Source organism: Oncorhynchus mykiss, chromosome 4, assembly GCF_057628025.1.
Source record: "Oncorhynchus mykiss isolate SJ-2025 chromosome 4, ASM5762802v1, whole genome shotgun sequence".
Taxonomy (NCBI): Eukaryota; Metazoa; Chordata; class Actinopteri; order Salmoniformes; family Salmonidae; genus Oncorhynchus; species Oncorhynchus mykiss.
This window is the reverse complement of record NC_143025.1, coordinates 9,352,001-9,369,894: the sequence shown is the minus strand read 5'-3', so window position 1 is coordinate 9,369,894 and position 17,894 is coordinate 9,352,001. Positions and strand designations below refer to the sequence as shown.

Here is a 17,894-nt window from a genome sequence, read left to right as displayed (position 1 = left end):
GGAGCAGAATTCAGGTGGGGACTTGTAGGCTACTTCTTGGAACTAGGGGGCACTATTTTTATGTTTGGAAAAATAACGTTCCCAACGTAAACAGGCTATTTTGTCAGGACCAGATGCTAGAATATGCATATAATTGTCAGATGGGGATAGAAGATACTCTAAAGTTTCCAAAACTGTAAAAATATTGTCTGTGAGTATAACAGAACTGATATTGCAGGCGAGAGCCTGAGAAAAATCCAATCAGGAAGGGACTCTTATTTAGAAAGCTCTGCGTTCCTATGCGTCCCTATTGAGCAGTGAATGGGATATCAACCAGATTTCTTTTTCTATGGCTACCCTAATGTGTCTAGTGTCACAATGCATAGTTTCAGGCTTTTATTTTGAAAATTTATTTTGACAACATTGCGTCAGTGGTCAGCTGGAGGCTCTCAGAGTGTTTTGTGCGTAATAGACAAATGCGGCCATTGTTTCTCTCTTTCCTACTAAGAAGCCACCAGTCCCGGTTGATATATTATCGAATAGATATTTGAAAAACACCTTGAGGATTGATTATAAAAACGTTTGCCATGTTTCTGTCGATATTATGGATCTAATTTGGAATATTTTTCAGCGTTGTCGTGACCGCAGTTTCCGGTGGATTTCTCAACCAAACGTGAAGAACAAACGGAGGTATTTCGGCTATAAAAATAATACTTATGGGGCAAAATGAACATTTGCTGTCTAACTGGGAGTCTCGTGAGTGAAAACATCCGAAGCTCATCAAAGGTAAACGATTTAATTTGATTGCTTTTCTGATTTTCGTGACCAAGCTGCCTGCTGCTAGCTAGGCATAAGGCCCCTTGTGACAGCATGGGGAGACACTATCCATCTCTTTACCACTCTGGAGTCCGCTGGGAGGGAGACGACTTTCACACTAGAGTCGGAGGCATCTTCGACTTTTGCGCCGAACGCAAGCTAAAATAACAATAACACTCATTTCTGGTATCCATGAGTTCATCTGACTGCTGGGAAAAAAGGGCGTAACTGCCAAATGAACCAACTATCCCTTTAAAATGAGCATTGAGGAGGTATTGGGAGGATTTAGCTGATCCTAGATCGGTGTCAAAGAAGAGGAGATGCCTCACCTGAACTGTGGTTGGCAGTGCCCATCGTCCTCCTTGGCGGCCTCGGTCAGCAACTCCAGCGGGCTCATGACACTGATGTCATCACTCTGCTCCTGTTGGTCCATCATCATCATCATCATCCTGAGGTGACAGAACACGACACCCCATCACAGACTGAGAAAACTAAATGATTAACACATCACTCACACACAAGTACACAACCTATTCTACTCGTTGTTGCCTAGTCAGACCGTACTGTGCTGCCAGCTGATATGTCCTTTTCACATTGGCCTTTTCAGAAACAATGATGGATTCACAACCAGGCAGCTTGGTTTCACTCAGCGGCGTGAAGCCTTATATACTCCATGTCCCAGGGGAAGGTTGGTCAGAAAAAGATGAGAGAAGCATGTCTGAGGAAGATCTGGTGACAATTCCTCTCCTTAGCATGTGTGGCTAATGCAATTATTTCCTGACACAACTTCCCACTTGCGCCTAGACCTTTCTTTTCAGAACAGTTTCAAAGGGCTTTTTCCTGTCTGTAGTTTTAGCAGATGTAAAGTCAATAGGAAATGCCATGCTGTGGAACACCTAGAGTAACAAACAGAGCATAGGTGGAGGGAACAGGGGGGGGTCCTGCTTGTCGTGAGTGGTTTCCTGCTTGTCGTGAGTGGTTTCCTGCTTGTCGTGAGTGGTTCTGTCAATCCACTAAACTGGTACACAGCCTACAGTAGCGCACCCTGACCTTAAACATCTTTCATTACCTACTATTAGCATTGTGACCCTACTCTGAGACTAGAGAGTTGTTCATGAGAAAAACAGCAGACTGTGTGGCTGTATGAGGGAAGAAAGGCATGCTAGCAGTTGACTGGTTAGCTTGGAGTGGTGGATCATTCTTGATACACACAGTGTTACGCACGCCTCTATGAAGAGGGAATGCAACACCCTGCTACAACTAAACTCTCCGTGAAGTTAAAAAGGTATGGACTGTAGGTGCGAGTAAGAATGACAGACAGAATGTGGTACCGTTTTACAAGGACTTTATTCCTTTACACGGTAATATGGGGAAAAGGGGCTGGACGGAACCAAAGCAAAGAAAGTAAATCTCAAAGCCCCCCCCCCCTCCCCTCCTACCTGCCTACCCACTACTTACCTAATTTAGCACCACCTGGTGCCCTAACCAAAATACAGGGGGTGGTCCACCCAGGTCTTACCTATTGTGCCTAGACAATGAATATACTACGGGTATATGTATGCCCGCGGGCCTCTTGCCTAAGCACTCCCTAGGTGCCTTTCCCTCCCCCCTGGGAACAAATGAACAAATAATTTCTCAAACAAACTAAGAAACAAAGGACATCAAATAAGCTCTATCTGAGCAACAAACTCACAAAACATACCAACTTCCCAGCAATGAACTCCCAGCAAAATCAACCTCTAGCAAAATCAACCTCTAGCAAAATCAACCTCTAGCAAAATCAACCTCTAGCAAAATCAACCTCTAGCAAAATCAACCTCTAGCAAAATCAACCTCTAGCAAAATCTCTCTGCAATGACCTCCCAGCAAATCTCTCTCTCCTGAACAGAACACTGGCTTTTATATAGCGTCTGAAGGAATGGGTAATTGGAGACAGCTGTGTCTTGACGAGGGGGCGGGGTCAGCTCTCCAATTAGCCCTGGAGTCGACCAATCAGCTGCTTGAGGGATTTCAGGAAGCCATTTCCTGAAATAAACACATGCAAATACACACACTACAACATAATCTGGGGAACGTAACACACAGGAAACTGTTGAACGGGAAAAACCCAGAAGCGTTGCAATTCTTGACACAAACCGTTGCGCCTGGTACCTACTACCATACCCCGTTCAAAGGTACATAAATATTTTGTCTTGCCCATTCACCCTCTGAATGGTACACATACACAATCCATGTCTCAATTGTCTCGAGGCTTAAAGATCCTTCTTTAACCACCCGTCTCCTCCCCTTCATCTACACCGATTGAAATGGATTTAACAAATGAAATCAATAAAGGGTCATAACTTTCAGCTGGTCAGTCTGTCATGGAAAGAGCAGGTGTCCTTAATGTTTTGTGCTCTCAGTGTAAAATAGATCTCCTGGGAAATGAGTTTCATCAATGCTTCTCTTCTCTAATCACTGTGACGTAAGGTGAAGGTGGTTTATTGGTTGATTTGGCTTGAGTTCCAAGTGTGGAGGTCTAAGCATGTCTGTATCCATCGAGGCTTCCACAGGCCTTCGAAGGTGGTGATGGAGGCTTCCACAGGCCTTCGAAGGTGGTGATGGAGGCTTCCACAGGCATTCTGATGGTGATGATGGAGGCTTCCACAGGCATTCTGATGATGATGATGAATGCTTCCACAGGCATTCTGATGGTGGTGATGGAGGCTTCCAAAGGCATTCTGATGATGATGATGGAGGCTTCCACAGGCATTCTGATGGTGGTGATGGAGGCTTCCACAGGCATTCTGATGGTGGTGATGGAGGCTTCCACAGGCATTCTGATGATGATGATGAATGCTTCCACAGGCATTCTGATGGTGGTGATGGAGGCTTCCAAAGGCATTCTGATGATGATGATGGAGGCTTCCACAGGCATTCTGATGGTGATGCAGGTTGACGTGTGACTGGGGAGGTGTGGTCACTAAGATACAGGCACCAGCTGGTATATAATCTAGAACAGTTCCCCAACCTTCTTTCCCCAGGGCCCCCTTTTTATTTATTTGGTATCATTATTCATTGAGCCTATATTAAATACATCACAAGCTTGGTTGGTAGAACCCTCACAGGCTCACAATACAAAACTCATAAAAACTCAAATTCATTTAACATGTCTGTTTCCCTTCAGATTTAATTAGGATACACGATTTAGCACAACAAAAGGCCTCCCGAGTGGCTCAGCGTTCTAAGGCATTGTATCTCAATGCAAGAGGTGTCACTACAGTCCCTGGTTCACGTCAGGCCGTGATTGGGAGTCCCATAGGCACAATTGGTCCAGGGTCGGCCGTCCTTGTAAATAAGAATTTGGTTTTAACTGACTTGCCTCGTTAAAAGGTTAAATGTAAAAAATGGAGTAATATATGCTATGATTGATGACACTATAAAATATTCCTCCTATGTAGAACCCTCTGCGGAAAGGGTTTTACATGGAACCCAAGAGGGTTCTACCTGGAACCAAGAAGGGTTCTGGGGACAGCTGAAGAACTGTTTTAGGTTCTAAGAGTGTATATGCGATGAGAGAGCAGGGTTATGTAAGAATGTGATTCTCCCTTTGTCAGTTACACAACCCTGCTCGCTCTTTCATCTTTCTAAAACTTTAGCCAAATTTGCCAGTCATGTAGGAAGGGCTGTATCTGAGGTCAGTGTAGATGAATGCCTGATAATTCCCCAGGCCAGGTATTTCCTGGTTTCATCTGCCAAACATCCTCTTTTCTTTCCACTTTTATTCAAAACATCATGTTCTCTGAAGTTCAGTAAGCCCCTTGGTGACTGGCTGCCTGGCGTCCTAGCTCCCCCAGGACCAGAGTGACATACACTGACATGGCCTGGTCCCAGATCTGTGTGTGCTGCCTGGCGTCCTAGCTCCCCCAGGACCAGAGTGATGTACACTGACATGGCCTGGTCCCAGATCTGTGTGTGCTGCCTGGCGTCCTAGCTCCCCCAGGACCAGAGTGACATACACTGACATGGCCTGGTCCCAGATCTGTGTGTGCTGTCTTGCCAACACCCATGACCATTATCACGCAGTGATTAAAAGACATCTAGGACCAGCCTAGTATTGAGATGATGGTTAAAAAGAATCTAGATACGATATTAAAACACTCTCCGGATAGTTCAAAACATACATTTAATTCAGAGGCTTTATTAACCATCCAGACTCACTTCCAAACTGGGCACGACACTTCATTTCAACGGGAACATTTGGTAGACATTGATTAATGAGATTTCAACCTTTATTCATCCACTCAAAACAGAGTCAGCCAGAAGTTTGTTGAATTCCCAGTGTGTTATCACTATGCTTTCAACCATCTGAAGAGCACAACCAAATTCCAATGGAAAAACAATGTCTAATTTCTGGTTTGAGTCGTCATCTAAATGTGTTATCACAGCGCTTTGAACCACTTAAAAGCACAACAAAGTTCAAATGGGAAAACAATGTCTAACTTCTGGTTTGAGTCGTCATCTAAATGTGTTATCACAGCGCTTTGAACCACTTAAAAGCACAACAAAGTTCAAATGGGAAAACAATGTCTGATATTTTTTATATTTATTCAACAACTTAATGTGTTCTCACTGTGCTTCATCTAATGGCACAACCCAATGACCCGGATTGTAGTTGAGATTACATTAAATGTACATGGTGCAAGTGATCCAGTCGAGATTCTGCTCAGATTATTACAGCAAATGTGAAGATTTCCACAGACCTGCGAGTGTAACGGATGTGAAACGGCTAGCTTAGTTAGCGGTGGTGCGGCGCTAAATAGCGTTTCAATCGGTGACGTCACTTGCTCTGAGACCTTGAAGTAGTGGTTCCCCTTTGCTCTGCAAGGGCCGCGGCTTTTGTGGAGCGATGGGTAACGATGCTTCGAGGGGTGACTGTTGTTGATGTGTGCAGAGGGTCCCTGGTTCGCGCCTGGGCGAGGGGACGGTCTAAAGTTATACTGTTACACGATGACCTATGACCTGCGATCGTGCACGCGCTCTATGTTTACATAAAAATAAATAGCTCCAGTAACCTCAGAATGTGTCCTTGGATGTGTTTCTCCCTTTAAGGATGAATAAATACTGTTACATTAGTTTGTAAGATAACTTTACGCTATTCACTGTATTTCAAAAGTGATATTGAATTGCGTTCGGTTGTCAACGCAACCAAATATCAACATTGAAAGGATAATGCTTGGATAGTTTCATCACGACTTAATCCTATTCTTTATAGACCGAAATAGTCTCATTGATGATACATGACTTATAAAGTATAGTTACATTTAATTTGCTTTGTTAAACCAACCCTTTGTAATGTTTTCGCAACAGTAAATATATTTAGTTATTAAGAGATCTTTCAACAATCAATCTCAGAATTGTTTATTTAACTCGGCAAGTCAGTTCAGAATAAATTCTTATTTACAATGATGGCAGTGGAACAGTGGGTTAACTGCCTTGTTCAGGGGTAGAATGACAGATTTTTTACCTTGTCAGCTCAGGGATTCGATCTAGCAACCTTGCGGTTACTTGCCCAATGCTCTAACCACTAGGTTACCTGCCGCGCTGGTAGTAGCACATTGATAGTAGTTAGTGACAAATATCTAAGCAGGACTGAGCTTGGTTAAAACCCTGGATGGGAGACCAAATGAAAAGCTGTAGATAGATCAACTCTCCAGTAGGAGGTGCTGTAGATATATCAACTCTCCAGTAGGAGGTGCTGTAGATAGATCAACTCTCCAGTAGGAGGTGCTGTAGATAGATCAACTCTCCAGTAGGAGATGCTGTAGATAGATCAACTCTCCAGTAGGAGATGCTGTAGATAGATCAACTCTCCAGTAGGAGATGCTGTAGATAGATCAACTCTCCAGTAGGAGGTGCTGTAGATAGATCAACTCTCCAGTAGGAAGTGCTGTAGATAGATCAACTCTCCAGTATGAGATGCTGTCTAGCATATTTATTTTCAGATAGAGGATATAACGTTGAAGATCTGACAAGGTTTGTCTATGTTGAAATTTGGTTACCACGATAACATAATCCTGTGGTTGAAATTCCACCCCTAAAAAGTGATTTAAATGTTTTTTTTAAAAATCCAATGTACAGTGGTTTCCTCATCACAATACATTGATAATGTTGAAACAACGTTGATTGAACCAGTTTTTTTTTTTTGCCCAGTGGACTGGGCCGTTATGTCTCAAGTCAGACACTGTCGTAAAACACATGGGTATCATTCAGTGAGACAAACACATATACACACCTTCCAGTACTGATATGATGTCTGTCTTCAGCACTTGGCTGGATAAACACTGCCATGGACACTGATGCAAATGGTAAGAAAATGATCTAACACCCATCCACATGCATGGAAATGAAACTGATTAAATCTTTGGGTGCAACCGAATTGCCTACAGGTTTACTGTTCATTCACAAATGGTACGCTGTCATTACTAAAAAAAAACACTATAAAGGCTGCTCTTCAGGAGAACTAATGACATTGAAGGAGCGGCGGTTTCACAACTAACAATCAACAGTTCTATTGTGTAGTGCTGCTACTGGCTCCAAATTAGATCCAAAATATTTCTGAACCTCCTCAATGGGTCTCTTGTTCAAGTGTCCCTTCAGTGATCTCACCGCTTCAGTGCTGCCTGTCCCCACAAATGAGTTCATTTCAAACACAGCAAACAATCACATTGATGTGTCCGACTTGATCTATAACACGAGCGGACACAGGGCAGCAGGTAGCCTAGCCGTTAGAACACAAGCTGACACAGGGCAGCAGGTAGCCTAGCCGTTAGAACACAAGCTGACACAGGGCAGCGGGTAGCCTAGCCGTTAGAACACAAGCGGACACAGGGCAGCAGGTAGCCTAGCCGTTAGAACACAAGCTGACACAGGGCAGCAGGTAGCCTAGCCGTTAGAACACGAGCTGACACAGGGCAGCAGGTAGCCTAGCCGTTAGAACACAAGCTGACACAGGGCAGCAGGTAGCCTAGCCGTTAGAACACGAGCTGACACAGGGCAGCGGGTAGCCTAGCCGTTAGAACACAAGCGGACACAGGGCAGCAGGTAGCCTAGCCGTTAGAACACAAGCTGACACAGGGCAGCAGGTAGCCTAGCCGTTAGAACACGAGCTGACACAGGGCAGCAGGTAGCCTAGCCGTTAGAACACAAGCTGACACAGGGCAGCAGGTAGCCTAGCCGTTAGAACACGAGCTGACACAGGGCAGCAGGTAGCCTAGCCGTTAGAACACAAGCTGACACAGGGCAGCAGGTAGCCTAGCCGTTAGAACACAAGCTGACACAGGGCAGCAGGTAGCCTAGCCATTAGAGAGTTGTACCATTACCTAAAAGGTTGCTGGTTGGAATAACCAAGGTGAAAAATCTGTCAATCTGTCCTTGAGCAAGGCACATAACCCAAATTTGCTCCAGAGGTGTTGTCCTATTTTGGCTGACCCTGTAAAACAACAAATGTCACTGCACTTATCAGGTGTATAAAACTATCTTTTCCCAGAAGTATTTTTCTACACCCACGATAACATCTCCTAAATATGTGTATGCGACCAATAACATTTGATTCGAGATGTAAATTGACTTCCCGCCGAGAGCTGTGTTTAATAAATGGGTTATCTTTAAAAGCTTCCAACCTACTTCACTTGAGGAGACCAGGCTTGCTAAACATAACCCGAAGCGCTCAAGTAGACCCTTGAATGTCCAACACAAGTACACTTCAACTCACTATTCCCCATTACAACGGGGCTCCCGAGTAGCGCAGTGGTCTAAGGCACTCAGTGCTAGAGGTGTCACTACAGACCCTGGTTCGATTCCAGGCTGTATCACAACCGGCTGCGATTGGGAGTCCCATAGGGCGGTGCACAATTGGCCCAGCGGCATCGGGGGTAGGCCGTCCGGGGTAGCCTAGTGGTTAGAACGTTGTACTAGTAACAGGAAGGTTGCAAGTTCAAACCCCCGAGCTGACAAGGTCCAAATCTGTCGTTCTGCCCCTGAACAAGGCAGTTAACCCACTGTTCCTAGGCCGTCATTGAAAATAAGAATTTGTTCTTAACTGACTTACCTAGTTAAATAAAATAAAAAAATTTAGATAATCAGAGATCTTGTCTATGTCTCTTTCAGGCATTAAAGAGGTTGAGCCATATGGAACCTGATAACCTTTCAATAAGAAGGGAGACAGGCTTTACAGTACCGCTGGCTGCCATTGGTATGGTGTTTAGCTTCAGGGCCCATTTAACTTGACTTTACAGGCTACACACATCACCTGGAATGCAGGCTACGGTATTATTTCCTATTCAGCAGACAAAAACATGGCCCTGGGCTTGACGATGACAGCTCAAAGAACCACGTAGTGGTTCTACCCCTGACAATGGCAAACGTGAAGTCATCCAGGCGGGAAAGAATGAGATCATTTGGAACAAAACCTATCTACAGTAAATCAGTGAAACGTGTAGTAAAACCGTACTTGTATTCGGCCGATCTGCAATTAGGCATGGAAACCCGTCATATAAAATAAATAATTTTCTAAAAGACCGTTTACCTGAACTCACAAATCCTATTTACAGTGTTGTAATAATGACATTACTGATGCCATAGTCATGATGACGGATGATTTTTTAAAAATAACTTCAAACTACAACACACACACTATTGCTTAAAGGGATGATGGAGATTATTAAAGGGTCACCCAAGTCTGTGGACAAGGTATGACTGTAATCACTGCTTTGGTTAGTTTCCCTGGTTTCCACATGCTAACAGTTTAGCATTTTTGGCACAAATCCCATTCAAGTCAGGGGACCGATATTAGCATTTTTCGCGGCATCATGTCCAATTAATCCAAAAGTATCTCAAATTGATTGTGAAGCTCAACAACATTACTTATAGATATTTTTTTATAATGATGCGCAATTTTTTTTTAAATATCGGTCCCATGACTTGAATCGGGGCTCCCGAGTGACGCAGCGGTCTAAGGCACTGCATCTCAGTGCTAGAGGCGTCACTACAGACCGTTGTTCAAATCCAGGCTGAATCACAACTGGCCGTTCTGGGTTTGGCCGGGGAAGGCTGTCATTGTAAATAAGAATCTGTTCTTAACTGACTTGCCTAGTTAAATAAAGGTTAAATAAATAAATGAGATCTATGCCACAAATGCTGCACGAGAATCACATGACCCAAGGCAATTTCCATGTAAAAGGACCCATTCAACCCAACATGTGAATGAATCCTTTCAAAATGGGTGTCAAATGAAAACTAAGTGTCTATATGTTTGAGAAATTAAGGCATATATACATTTTTCAAAAAAAATGTTCCATCCTAAAAATGTGGAATAAGCAAAAGCATTGGAAAAGGGATCTTTAGAAAAAATATATTTTCAAAAAGTCCTAAAAGATATTAGAAATAAATCACAACACAATAATGCTGAACTAAAGACCCCTGCCAACTAATATCAACACTTACACTGAGTGGACAAAACATTAGGAACACCTGCTCTTTCAATGACACAGACTGACCAGGTGAATCCAGGTGAAAACTATGACCCTTTATTGATGTCACTTGTTAAATCCACTTCAATCAGTTTAGATGAAGGAGGAGGAGACAGGTGGTTAAAGAAGGATTTATAAGCCTTGAGACAATTGAGACATGGATTGTGTATTCGCAGGGTGAATGGGCAAGGAAAAATATTTAAGTGCCTTTGAATGGGGTATGGTAGTAGGAGCCAGGCACACCGGTTTGTGTCAAGAACGGCAATACTGCTAGGTTTTTCACGCTCAACTGTTTCCCGTGTGTATCTATCAAGACACGGTCACCAGCTGCACAGTGTTTCCTCCAACACATTGGTGTGGCTGGCTTCTGGCTTAAGTGAGCATTGTGTCAAGAAGCAGTGCGGCTTGGTTGGGTTATACAGCCTTTATAATACTGTATACAGATAAGAGAGGAAGCTATTATAATACTGTATACAGATCAGAGAGGAAGCTATTATAATACTGTATACAGATCAGACCATAGGGGAAGCTATTATAATACTGTATACAGATCAGAGAGGAAGCTATTATAATACTGTATACAGATCAGACCATAGAGGAAGCTATTATAATACTGTATACAGATCAGACCATAGAGGAAGCTATTATAATACTGTATACAGATCAGAGAGGAAGCTATTGTAATACTGTATACAGATCAGACCATAGGGGAAGCTATTAAAAAGCTGTATATGCCAGTTTGGATTTGGCTTCGCTCCAATCACATCGAGAGCATAGGCTTACTCATTGACAGAAACTGGTTGTTCATCTCCTTGTGTTGTTGTCCTCCGGTGACAAGCTAGCTAGCTAAAATTGTCAATATCCTACATTAGCCATGGATGGAGATATGGATGTTAATTAATTCTACATACAGGCCATTGATTATTTATTTTTTTACAATTAAAAATACAATTGGCGCCGGAGAAGAAAAAAACGATTGTGTTTTTTGTTCGTTATTTCACATTGTTTGTAACTTTTTTTACATTTATTTTAAACTTATTTTGTACATAATGTTGCCTCTACCGTCTCTTATGACTGAAAACAACTTCTGGACATCAGGACTGAGATTACTCAACACGGACTGGCAGAATTGTTTTTTTCCTTGAACGAGTCTGACGAGCCTGACGTGAATGATATACTGCTTTCTCGGGAACAGGCCCAGATCCCCGTGATTTGCGTGAAGAGGAGGCCGAGAAAAAGGGGCCGGAGGGTGGGCTGCCTTCTGAGAATTCGTAGGCGATTGAATAAACCCCCACTTCCTTCCATTCTGCTAGCAAACGTGCAATCTTTGGAGAATAACATCAATGACCTTCGTGCGAGATTAAACTACCAATGAGACATTCAAAACTGTAATATCTTATGCTTCACGGAGTCGTGGCTGAACGACGACATTATCAACATACAGCTGGCTGGTTATACACTGCACCGGCAGGATAGAACAGCGGCGTCTGGTAAGACAAGGGATGGTGGACTATGTATTTTTTGTAAAAATTAGGAAGTCTCGAACTAGTTCTTGCCTGAGGTAGTGCATCTCTTGATAAACTGTAGACAACACTATCTTCCTAGAGGGATTTCATCTGTATTTTTCGTAGCTGTTTACATACCACCACAGACTGAGGCTGGCACTAAGACAGCATTGAATGTATGAGAGCACCAGCTGTTCCGGAAGACTGTGATCACGCTCTCCGCAGCCGATGTGAGTAAGACCTTTAAACAGGTCAACATTTACAAGGCCGCAGGGCCAGACGGATTACCAGGACGTGTACTGCGAGCATGCGCTGATCAACTGGCAAGTGTCTTCACTGACATTTTCAACCTCTCCCTGTCTGAGTCTGTAATACCAACATGTTTTAAGCATACCACCATAGTCCCTGTGCCCAAGAATACTAAGGTAACCTGCCTAAATGACTACAGACCCGTAGCACTCACGTCTGTAGCTATGAAGTGCTTTGAAAGGCTGGTCATGGCTCACATCAATACCATTATCCCAGAAACCCTAGACCCACTCCAATCTGCATACTGCTCCAACAGATCCACAGATGATGCAATCTCTATTGCACTCCACACTGCCCTTTCCCACCTGGGCAAAAGGAAAACCTGTGTGAGAATGCTATTCATTGACTACAGCTCAGTGTTCAACACAATAGTGCCCTCAAAGCTCATCAACAAGCTAAGGACCCTGGGACTAAACACCTCCCTCTGCAACTGGGTTCTGGACTTCCTGACGGGCCGCCCCCAGGTGGTAAGGGTAGGTAACAACACATCTGCCACGCTGATCCTCAACACAGGGGTCCCTCAGGGGTGCGTGCTCAGTCCCCTCCTGTACTCTCTGTTTACTCATGACTGCACGGCCAGGCACAACTCCAACACCATCATTAAGTTTGCCGATGACATAACAGTAATAGGCATGACCACCGACAACAACGAGACAGCCTATACGGAGGTGGTCAGAGACCTGGCTGTGTGGTGCCAGGACAACAACCTCTCCCTCAATGTGATCAAGACAAAGGAAATTATTGTGGACTACTGGAAAAAGAGGACCGAGCACACCCCCATTCTCATCAACAGTCGCGAAGAGGGCACGGCAAAACCTATTCCCCCTCAGGAAACTGAAAAGATTTGGCATGGGTCCTCGGATCCTCAAAAGGTTCTACAGCTGCATCACTGCCTGGTATGGCAACTGCTCGGCCTCCGACCGCAAGGCACTACAGAGGGAAGTGCGAACGGCCCAGTACATCACTGTGGCCAAGCTTCCTGCCATCCAGGACCTCTATACCAGGCGGTGCCAGAGGAAGGCCCTGAAAATTGTCAAAGACTCCAGCCAACCTAGTCATAGACTGCTCTCTCTGCTAACGCACGGCAAGCGGTACAGGAGCGCCAAGTCTTGGTCCAAGAGGCTTATAAACAGCTTCTACCCCCCAAGCCATAAAACTCCTGAACACCTAATCAAATGGCTAAACAGACTATTTGCACCCCCCCCCCCCCCCCCCCCTCTTTTACACCGATGCTACTCTCTGTTGTTATCATCTATGCACAGTCACTTTAATAACTCTACCTACATGTATACATTACCTCAACTAACCGGTGCCCCAGCACATTGACTCTGTACCGGTACCCCCCCTGTATATAGCCTCCACATTGACTCTGTACCGGTACCCCCCCTGTATATAGCCTCCACATTGACTCTGTACCGGTACCCCCTGTATATAGCCTCCACATTGACTCTGTACTGGTACCCCCCTGTATATAGCCTCCACATTGACTCTGTACCGGTACCCCCCCTGTATATAGCCTCCACATTGACTCTGTACCGGTACCCCCTGTATATAGCCTCCACATTGACTCAGTACCGGTACCCCCTGTATATAGTCTCCACATTGACTCTGTACTGGTACCCCCTGTATATAGCCTCCACATTGACTCTGTACTGATACCCCCCTGTATATAGCCTCCACATTGACTCTGTACTGGTACCCCCCTGTATATAGCCTCCACATTGACTCTGTACCGGTACCCCCCCTGTATATAGCCTCCACATTGACTCTGTACCGGTACCCCCTGTATATAGCCTCCACATTGACTCTGTACCGGTACCCCCCCTGTATATAGCCTCCACATTGACTCTGTACTGGTACCCCCTGTATATAGCCTCCACATTGACTCTGTACCGGTACCCCCCCTGTATATAGCCTCCACATTGACTCTGTACCGGTACCCCCTGTATATAGCCTCCACATTGACTCTGTACCGGTACCCCCCCTGTATATAGCCTCCACATTGACTCTGTACTGGTACCCCCCTGTATATAGCCTCCACATTGACTCTGTACCGGTACCCCCCCTGTATATAGCCTCCACATTGACTCTGTACCGGTACCCCCCCTGTATATAGCCTCCACATTGACTCTGTACTGGTACCCCCCTGTATATAGCCTCCACATTGACTCTGTACCGGTACCCCCTGTATATAGCCTCCACATTGACTCTGTACTGGTACCCCCTGTATATAGTCTCCACATTGACTCTGTACCGGTACCCCCTGTATATAGCCTCCACATTGACTCTGTACTGGTACCCCCTGTATATAGCCTCCACATTGACTCTGTATCGGTACCCCCTGTATATAGCCTCCACATTGACTCTGTATCGGTACCCCCTGTATATAGCCTCGTGATTGTTATTTTACTGCTGCTCTTTAATTACTTGTTACTTTTATTTCTTATTCTAATCAGTATTTTTTTAAACTGCATTGTTGGTTAGGGGCTCGTAAGTAAGCATTTCACTGTAAGGTCTACCTGTTGTATTCGGCGCATGTGACTAATACAATTTGATTTGATTTGATTATAATGGCAATTCTGATCCAACCATAAAATACATTGTGCCCCTGGACTGAGAGGATGGAAGTTCAATATGTAGCTAGATGCAGAAGGCTAATGTTAACTAGCTAACGTTGCCCATGAATGGAAGTTAGGTTAGCGAGCAAGCATTTTATACAGGTAGCCTAGGACAACAACGAATAAAAGTGTGTACTGTATGACAGAGTGATAGACCGTTTTGTCAACATGAAAGAGAGAAGGATGGCATTGGTGTTTCTCAACAAGTAGGGTGAGTCAACATCTTTTTCTACTTGCACAAACGCACCCCCCCCCCCCCCACACACACACACACACACACACACACACACACACACAGAGAAAACATTTACCATGGAAAGTCACATCATATTTAACTTGTTGATTGGACTAAATTGTGTTTGGTATTTTTTGTCACTGAATTAGATGAAGTGTAGGTGATTTGATGATGATGAAATGTTGACGTATAGTATAGTGGAGGCAGCTCCTGTTTTCTTTGTGACCTACAGTAACTCTCTGTGGTTCTAAATCAATAGTTGTTTAGTGGTCTGAAAATGTCAGAAACATTAACTTGCTTGACCATGCTGTAGGTCCTTTAACGGTTTGTTACAAGCAATATGCTTTGTGCACTTAACTGGACAGATGTTGCTCTCCGGTTTTGTGACGAAACAAAAGGTGTGGTTGAATTTATTCTGCCACTGTGACTTCTTACTGTCTCTGCCTTTAGGCCTGTATATCACGGTGTCAAGGCAAATGAACTAACAGGTTATAGCACAAACTACGCAATCATCACAATACATAGGTTGCAATAATGGCTTTTTTTTCTGGCTTTCCCATTGATTTTACCCACGCAAGTCACTGTCTGTAACTGATGATCTGTCTGATAGTAGTGTGTCTCGTTACTAATCACTGTCTGTAACTGATGATCTGTCTGATAGTAGTGTGTCTCGTTACTAACCACTGTCTGTAACTGATGATCTGTCTGATAGTAGTTTGTCTCGTTACTAACCAATGTCTGTAACTGATGATCTGTCTGATAGTAGTGTGTCTCGTTACTAACCACTGTCTGTAACTGATGATCTGTCTGATAGTAGTGTGTCTCGTTACTAGCCACTGTCTGTAACTGATGATCTGTCTGATAGTAGTGTGTCTCGTTACTAGCCACTGTCTGTAACTGATGATTTGTCTTATAATTAGAACATGCCTGTCGTCACTTTTCAGACAGACACTAAATGTACAAGGTGCTGTGAGGTAAACTAATCGTCATACCCCAACTACATAACTTGCAGACCCACGGGTGGAACATCACATACTGTTTGATACGTTTCCATTCCCCGAAATAGACAGGACCGTGTGAGAACCGTACAGTCGATGTGACGTCGTGTTGTTAACACACTGGAACGCTATCGCTCTCCGCACCATGTTCAATATTCTGAATAAACTGTTGGCACAGAAGAATGCCTTAGCAGTTTTCACGTTTTTAGTTTCATTTTTAACAATTTAATTTATTTCACCTTTATTTAAGCAGGTAGGCTAGTTGAGAACAAGTTCTCATTTACAACTGCGACCTGTCCAAGATAAATAGTTATAAATGGATAGGATTAGTGCATAGACTACTCCACAGCACAGTCGCATGAGTGTTGAAGATTTTCATTATGTAATTCAAAAAACATATTTATATGACCAAGTACTAACCTGTCTCCACCTATTTTGATAGCGTCCCTTATGATCGTTATGTAATAACATAATCATAATAACGTTAGGCTACTGTCCGACTTGAATCAATTGTTCCCTAATCGTCAGCTCATGTCTGTCCTATTTCCAATTAACTTGTCTTTCTTCAAAAACAACGCGCAAATCCAGTACCAGGAACGCGAAGCAGAAATCAATCTGCCGCTAAATGACGATGTCTGTGGTCTCGACGTGGACAACACCTACCGTGGCGGAAGCTGCGGGTATGCTGCTTCAGCTATGCTGTCGAGTATATCATTTCCACGGCGCACTCACAGAAGACAAAATTCGGCCGAATGTCCACATCATCGTCTTCGATAGTAAAGAAGTCCGTGGGGAAAGGTAGACGAGACTGGAAGAGGCGAAACGGTTGTCGGAGTTGTCAAAACGAAGGCAGAGGAGTACTGAGCACATGGAATGTCTGCTGGCTGACTTGTTGCGCCGAGCATCTACGAGCGCAGTGGGCAGTGGCTTATTCCGGTTTCCTCCCGCGTTGTTTTGTGTGTCCTACTAACTGTAGCCTTTACCGTCCAAGGACCTGCACCAAGGACATCACTGACATTCATTCGTACAGAGAGCGCTCATTATTCATATCTTGTGTATAAATGTTTTATCCAGAATCATGTTGGCTAAACAACATAATATTAGGCACTATAGGCCTAGTCCAAATATGGATAGCTTACGGCATTATACATTATGTGGGCTGAGAGGTTCTTGCTAAACCCTAGACCCGACATGTTCATTCAATTATGAAAATTAAAACATGCAAATTGACTTACACAATTCGAAGAACACAGAAAATGTCCATTCCCATATTAAAACGCATGTGCACTGTGCTGTGGAACAAAGGGGCCTTTCATTATAAAACTGATGGAGGGAGGAAGCCAGCACCTGATTAGAAGGGGGTTATGGCTAGGGGGGGGGGGGGGGGGGGGGGGGGGGAGTCCACGTGCTTCACGTGCTTCACGTTGGCTGTTGTCAGATTGGAGGAAAGAGTGAGGAGCTGTCTTGAATTCCAATCATGTGCGTTTTAACCTGACTCCATCTTTCCCGCCTATGATCTGAAGACACAGTGGAACCACCATAAAAAAGGAATCGTATTACGGAAGTGGTCAGATGACGCGGTTGCTAAGCTACAGGACTGTTTTGCTAGCACAGACTGGAATATGTTCCCGGGATTCTTCCTGATGGCATTGAGGAGTACACCAGATCAGTCACTGGATTCATCAATAAGTGCATCGATGACTTCGTCCCCACAGTGACCGTACGTACATACCCCAACCAGAAGCCATGGATTACAGGCAACATCTGCATTGAGCTAAAGGAGCAGGACTCTAACCCGGATGCTTATAAGAAATCCCGCTATGCCATCCAACGAACTATCAAACAGGCAACGCGTCAATACAGGAATAAGATTGAATCCTACTACACCGGCTACGACGCTCGTCAGATTTGGCAGGGCTCGCAAA

The 17,894-nt window shown here is 44.2% G+C and overlaps 1 protein-coding gene across 7 annotated transcripts in view; it reads right to left on the bottom strand.

Annotated features, from left to right (window-relative positions):
* The window catches only part of LOC110521237 (GRAM domain-containing protein 2A), a 61,288-nt gene extending 43,984 nt beyond the window's left edge, over positions 1-17,304 (bottom strand). For 6 of the 7 annotated variants that reach the window (XR_016495068.1, XR_016495071.1, XR_016495069.1 and 3 more), the window contains exons 1-2: positions 16,633-17,302; positions 1,125-1,244 (exon numbers count right to left, since the gene is read on the bottom strand). Coding sequence is in view for 2 of the 7 variants with exons in the window: in XM_036968804.2 (XP_036824699.2) it covers positions 1,125-1,243 (119 nt within the window). In the remaining 5 variants the exon portion in view is untranslated. Of the gene's footprint in view, positions 1-1,124; positions 1,245-16,632 lie in introns of all 7 variants that reach the window. The other variant, XM_036968803.2, reaches the window with a different exon arrangement.
* Positions 17,305-17,894: the final 590 nt, after the last annotated feature.